General features: G+C 32.3%; 1 protein-coding gene across 1 annotated transcript; it reads right to left on the reverse strand.

Annotated features, from left to right (window-relative positions):
- Positions 1-1537: 1537 nt before the first annotated feature.
- On the reverse strand, positions 1538-7266 carry LOC134271126 (GLIPR1-like protein 1). Its single transcript, XM_062753377.1, has 6 exons — positions 7137-7266; positions 6954-7004; positions 6531-6654; positions 3967-4070; positions 1921-2006; positions 1538-1767 (listed from the first exon to the last, which is right to left on the reverse strand). Exons 1-6 carry the CDS (start codon positions 7203-7205, stop codon positions 1668-1670), a joined length of 534 nt encoding a protein of 177 aa, XP_062609361.1. The 5' UTR covers positions 7206-7266; the 3' UTR covers positions 1538-1667.
- Between the last annotated feature and the right edge of the window lie 224 nt (positions 7267-7490).

Raw genomic sequence — 7490 nt, forward strand, 5'->3', positions numbered from 1 at the left:
CTCTTGGCAGTAGCCTAACTAAATGAACTTTGCAGAAGTTTAGCATTACATCTTCAGTCACTTATACATAAAGTACTGACACAATAAAAATGCATTTTATTTCGTTTAATGATAGAAAAAGATACATTATTCAAAATACAGAGCCAAAATAGAAACTTAATACATTTGTAGTCTGATAGAATTCGAATTACAATACAAAGTAAAACAAGAGGCCCATGGGCCACATCGCTCACCTGAGAAGCTTTGACCATTCTGTTCTTTACCAGATTTCCCCCTTTTAATACATATTGCGACCTCACCCTACCCCACTGATCATGATTTAGACATTTTGAAATCTACAATACCCAGGATGCTTTGATGTGCACATAAAAATTTCAGCTTTTCTTGCTCAGTGGTTCTTGAGGAGAAGATTTTCAAAGAATTTTCCTATATATTTCTATGTAAAACTTTGATTCCCCATTGTGGCCCCGCCTTATCCCCGGGGTCATGATTTGAACAATTTAGAATCTACACTACCCCAGGATGCTTCCACATAAGTTTCAGCTTTTCTGGCCCAGTGGTTCTTGAGGAGAAGATTTTCAAAGAATTTTCCTATATATTTCTATGTGAAAATTTGATTCCCCATTGTGGCCCCGCCCTACCCCCAGGGGTCATGATTTGAACAATTTAGAATCTACAGTATCTACACTACCCCAGAATGCTACCACATAAGTTTCAGCTTTTCTTACCCAGTGGCTCTTGAGGAGAACTTTTTCAAAGAATTTTCCTATATATTTCTATGTAAAACTTTGATTCCCCATTGTAGCCCCGCCCTACCCCCGGGGGTCATGATTTGAACAATTTAGAATCTACACTACCCAAGGATGCTTCCATACAAGTTTCAGCTTTTCTGGCTTAGTGGTTCTTGAGAAGAAGATTTTCAAAGAATTTTCCTATATATTTCTATGTAAAACTTTGATTCCCCATTGTGGCCCCGCCCTACCCCCGGGGGTCATGATTTGAACAATTTAGAATCTACACTACCCCTGGATGCTTCCACATAACTTTCAGCTTTTCTTGCCCAGTGGTTCTTGAAAAGAAGATTTTCAAAGAATTTTCCTATATATTTCTATGTAAAACTTTGATTCCTTGTTGTGGCCTCGCCCTACCCCCGGGGGTCATGATTTGATGAATTTAAAATCTACACTACCTCAGGATGCTTTCACACAAGTTTCAGCTCTTCTGGTCAAGTGGTTCTTGAGAAGAAGATTTTTTAATGACCCCACTCTATTTTTGTCTTTTCTTGATTATCTCCCCTTGTGAGTGGACTTGGCCCTTCATTTTAAAAATTTAAATTTCCCTTCACCCAAGGATGCTTTGTACCAAGTTTGGTCAAAATTGGCCCAGTGGTTCTTGAGAAGAAGTCGAAAATGTGAAAAGTTTACAGACGGACAGACAGACAGACAGACGGACGGACGACGGACAAAATGTGATCAGAAAAGCTCACTTGAGCCTTCGGCTCAGGTGAGCTAAAAAAACTAAAAAAAATGAATATTGATAAAAATGTACAGTAAGTATAAAAAGTGCGGGGAAAAATAGACACAAGATATATTGAAAACTAAAAACAAAGTTGATTATTTTTTTTTAGAATATGATAGGTAGCATTACGTTGTAACTCCGCCGATTCGTCACCTTCTGACACACAGGTTGTTGAAGCACCGGTACCCACGTGGGCAGCGACTGCAGCGCCTTCCCCGGACGTACGGCTTCTGTCCTGAGAAGTTACCTCTAGAGACAAAAATGTATTTGAATAAGCATGTTTAATGGATCGAGAGAACCAGAGCTTTCTGTGTTAGCACTCTCGAAACAAAGTATTGCTTTAAATATCATATGATCATATAAATATTATTTCTCTTTTCAAATTCAAGGAATGGCACTTACGCTGGTCCATAGTTGCAGACATAGATGTAAAAGTTGCTACATCTTTGCCTCGCACATCCAAGATACTCAGAATTCGCCCAGACAACCTTGAAGAAAAGTCAAAAGACTTAAAGTTTTAAAAAGGTGAGCATTTTTTTTTAATTGAAATAATTAATATTCAATATATTTGTATGATATGTTGTGCATATTTCCAAAAGCATAACGCTTGCGATGTAAACTATTTCACAAAGCAAGTTTCAAATGGATAAAACATTATTTATTTGGAGTACCACATCTCTTCATTTATGATTTTATTTTGAAATTTGCTTTACCTCTTTACTGATTTACTTTACTTTTAACATATTTTATTGAATAATACAATAAGGATTGGGCAACAGGCAGGGCCTTGTACTTGTATAATAGGCCAAGATACAATAGTAAGTAATAATACATGTACACGATAATCAATAAGATTATAATGAAAAAAAAAAACATTCACAATCAAGTATTATTCATCAATATTATATATAAAGATGACAACCCCCTAACTGTATGGTGATTATTTGCATACTGTTCCAGTTTAAAAATAATACAAATATTTAGGGAAAAAACGTTTGCAATAAATTAATGTACAAATATTTTACAATTTGTTTGATAAGAGTATTGACATTTTCCTCTTAACAGAGTGTTGAGTTCAAAAACAAGTTCAATATCATTTAATTTTTTTACCAATAAGTTTCTTTCATGCAACGATATTTGATGGACAGTTGATAAGTTAATGTTCAGTATCCTCAGTATGAAATTCACACTTTTGACATAATTGAATATCTGATAAAAATGATTTTTTAAATGTGCATTAAGATTGCTAGCATTTTTTCGCAACTGACAATGCAAGATATTTTCTTTTCTATTACCAAAGTTAGTACCTACAAGGTTTATCAGAATAGTTGCTCCCCAATTTTTAAGCTTTGCTTTAAAGATGGGTAATGAAGGAGAGTTTTTTACATCTTCACTAAGACTGTTCTAAAGTGTTGTGGTTGAGGGAATAAAACTATTATAGCATGACATTGTTTTACAAACTGGTATACTTTAGTTATTACATCCAGACCTTAGGTTGTATGCAACTTGAACAGGAAAAAAAGTTGATTCAAATCATACAAATACCAGGTGCAGATCTATTAATAATTTTATATGTGTTTTTCTCTTATAAGATATAATGGTTCCCATCCTAATTTACCATACAAACAAGTTCAGGAAGAATTAACTCTAAGACCAGTAATAATTCTGACAGCTTATATCTGAACCTTTTCAAGCAATTTTATACTACTTATTGTACAATTATCCAACACAACTGCTGCATATTCTAAAATTGGTCTTACAAAAGCAAAATATTTTTTTATTAGTGAATTTCTATCTATGCTATGTTTCAGTTACTAAGTATATTCAATCTTTTACATGCTTTTTCATGTATATTCAGTATATGATTATTCCAAGAACATCTGCTTGAAATTGTAATCCTAAATGAACATGAGTATTTGATTGTTTTATATAATCACCTCCATATCCAAACTGAATATTAGGATAACTTACGTGTTTTCTTGTAAAATTAATATTAAATTTTTTTCACTATTAAAATCTACAGTCCAAGCTTTGGACCAATTTCTTATCTTTTCAAGATCTTGAGTAAGGGAAATTGTTGGCAAACATAAAAAAGTATCATCAGCAAACAATCGAATATTACTCGATATATCTTTAGCTATATCATTATGTATAACAAAAACAAGAAGGGACCCAATACAGCCCCCTGAGGTACCCCAGCATCTATAGTTTTATATGCTGATGAAAAGCCTTCTAAATTCACTCTTTGTTGTCTTTCAGTAAGATAGTCTTCGATCCAACCCAGTATATTACTTCTAAAACCAAGGGTTTTAAGGTGTTTTTTTTTTTACTGATTTGAAGCTGACAGTTTGTAAACATTTAATTAATAATTCATCGATTTTATTTTGTCATAGATACAGGTTGAACACAGTATATAAAACAATTTCTTGTATATTTTTACAAACTTACCTGTGTGTAATGTCCACATGTTCTGGAACAACTATTGGAGGCGTAGTTATAATATTGTCTTTCCGAGTACCAGGCATTTACGGCAGCTCCAGGAGTTCTAGAATCTATAGGTAAACCAAAATTAATATGCAATTCTTACAAAGAAAAATACATAACCGGTTCAAGTAAGTGTTCAACCAAGCCTCTTTCTTAACTCCTCACTTAGATATAATCAGTATTGAAGGAGAAACTTCAAGGGTACTGTGCAACAATATATCCTAGATCAACAGCTTAAAGACTTATCAACTTTATACACAACTATTCCCCACGATAAATTAAAGTCTATAATTTTTTTATCAATGAAAGCAGTTTTTTAAAATAAAAATGGAACTCGTAAATTTACTTATTTTGTCATATGTCATTAAAAAACATTTGTTAAAAACATTCTTATTATACATACAAGTACTCTGAAATATCAAAAAGATGCTTGTTTTTCTAATATACAATATCTATGTGGTTTCTGGAGACCAGGTCCCCCAACAATCTATTGGAATTCCCATGGCTACCAATCGCGCACTTTTATTAGCAGACCTATTTTTGTATTCATATAAAGCAGAATTTGTCCAAAATCTTGTACGTGAAAAGAAACACTTTCTGTGGCCTTCAACTTGTCATCTAGATATATCGACGACGTATTGTCAGTTAACAATGGTTATTTCCATTCTTATGTCCATACGATATATCCTGGTGAGCTTGAGATAAAAGGGACCAAAGAGTTTGACACATCTGTTTCATATTTGGATATTTTACTTGAAAAAGACGTTTAATGGTAATCTAGCAATCAAGTTCTTATGACAAATGTGATGACTTTGACGTTTCAAACGTCAACGTCCCTTAGTTATGCAGCAATATACCTTCATCACCAACATGCAGAATGAATATTTCTCAGCTGATTCGATATGCAAAAACAGGCTAAAACGAGGTAAATTATTGACAGACATGTTGATGAAACAAGAATATCTGCAGTCTCGTTTAAAGTCTTCATGTCGTAAGTTCTATGATGGATGAAATGACCTTGTCAGCAACTACAATTTATCATTTAGTTAAATGCTGACTGGCGTTTTTCATACTAATTGTTGGTCCATTATTTACACATTGAACTGAGGATGGATTTTTCTGTTATTTCCAATTAAATCATGACAAGGAGCACACGGCAGGGGATGCTCACTCCTCCATGGCACCTGATATACCTATGTTTTGGAGGTCCGTGTTTGCTCTGCTCCTTTTTTTAAAATTGTTTTATTGACTTTTTAGCATGAATACCGCTAGCCCCATATATTTCATGTAGAAATTATACAATTATATAAATATATTTTATATTTATATTAATTCTTTTTGAAGCCTCAAGGAATACTGTCGATATTGAACTATTCAAAACATAGCATTGGTAATACTTTTTGTTAATAATATTTTCTTGAAAAATGATTTCTTAGGGTTTCTTTCATGATTGACTTAAGCCAATTAAAAATCTTTTGAAATGTTTGATTTGTACATGTAAAAGACAATCTAAAAGATTATCTTGTACACATTTTATCCATGGGTAAACAAATGACCCAGCGATATAACTCCTCTAAAATTAAAATAAATCTCATTTAAGATTTTTTTCCATAGGCTGCTAAGGTTTTTTCCCAGTACATAACCATTTTTAATATCTTATAAATATGTATGGTGGATATCTACCTTTTTCTTCATACATTTACTTTGGAGTACTAGATTTATTTTCTTGATTCACACACTTAAAACTTTCAAAAAACCAAGACACTTTTTACTTTTTGAGCTTTTAGAATTTTACTTCAAGTACGCTTTGAAAGTGGAAATATAGTACTAGTAGTTTGAAGTTAATTTCAAAATAGCAAAAGAAGTAAAATTTTACTGATCTTCGAGTAAGTAGATCGTTAAACCTCATAAGTTTAAAACTCCGAACTTGTTTTTTGGAAATTTGTAATTTGAATATTTATGTTAACAACCTAAGAAAGTTATAATGTGAAATCTTAGATACTAGTATTTGAAAACGAGATTATTAAATTTCAATATACGAAGTTAGTTTGAAGTTTTCGAAAATCAGAATTTTATGTATAAAAATTCTTAAATATCAGACAATACCTTCCTCAGAAATCTGTTTTGTATATCTTTGTTATATATGAAAACTATTTAAAATTATAATTACCTTGTGATTTTTAAACTGGTTTCTAATTGTCTTTAAAAATTTACAACGCTAAAATTTTTGATTTTGGCAATTGAAGTTTGTCCAGAGGATGGTTGCATTATATAATCCTTTTGGGGAAAAAATAGGATTATATAATCAACTATCCTCTGGTGTCTTGCACGAATGATTGGTATAAGGTACCTCAATACTTGTAAAAGTAGCATTACTTCAATGACAAAATCTAGATCGGAAAAAATTATATATTATTTAGGAACGTATCGTCGATCTGTCCTTAAACTCAAAAATATCATTTTCGAAAATTGAATTGTTAAATGATACACGATATGTACACGTGCCTCAAAAATGCATTTTCACTTACTGGAGCTCCAGAAAATGTTTTCGCCTACGCTGGAAAACCGGCTAGACCTTCTGTTTGGATTATGGCCCTTGATGCATTTACTCGCCCAGTTTCTTGCCATAGTAGCTAATTCCCTATTCCACACCTGTAGAAATTAAAGAAAAAAATATTCCGAAATTATTCTTTGAATATATATGACCTAGACCTCTTAAAGAGATTGGAAATATTTTAAAAGAAATTTATAAAATAATTGGTTTCTTCAATACGTTGACAAGCAAATCTTTGGTAACATATAGCAAAAATTCATTTTTGCAGCATTCTATATTAATAATAAATATATAATAATAAATATGTTTTATTTAAAAACCATGACACCAAAATTTATCTTATTTTCAGATATAAAGTAGGCCTAATATGCGTGTTGTGGGCACAAGAAAAAAATACCATGGCTCTCATGTTTGCAGCGTATGGCAGGCGTCGCTTTGCGTTATGTGCCTGAAATACGTAAGAAAAAGAAAATAATTTCTTAAATATAATAACAATGACCATAATTATAAAAAAAAATTATATATATAAATAAATCAGAGAGAGAGAGAGAGAGAGAGAGAGAGAGAGAGAGAGAAGTACCCCTAAAAAGGTGGCGGACGCCAGGTTGATTCCAATGAGAACTACGAGGCAAATCAGTATCCCCTTCATAATGGCGATCTGAGTCTTGGATGTGTTTTCTGACTGTGAGACATTTATATAAGGGTATCCAACCCACGTCTTATATCCGAAATATCAATTTCACAAAGCAGATTCTAATGATGTCAAGTCCAAAAGTGCAGTATACTTTTCACATGAATTATTAACTAAGTCATTTTTTAAACACCTTATATTGTTGCTAGGGGAAACAGATGAATCATAAGCTGTAATAATTAATGGAACGGCTTTTTTTTTTTTTTGAAAAACCAGATCCGTAATAAAAATCAAAATTGTTAT

Source organism: Saccostrea cucullata, unplaced genomic scaffold (genome assembly GCF_032062105.1).
Source record: "Saccostrea cucullata isolate Sc308-1 unplaced genomic scaffold, CSIRO_AGI_Scuc_v1 ctg704, whole genome shotgun sequence".
NCBI classification, from domain to species: Eukaryota; Metazoa; Mollusca; class Bivalvia; order Ostreida; family Ostreidae; genus Saccostrea; species Saccostrea cuccullata.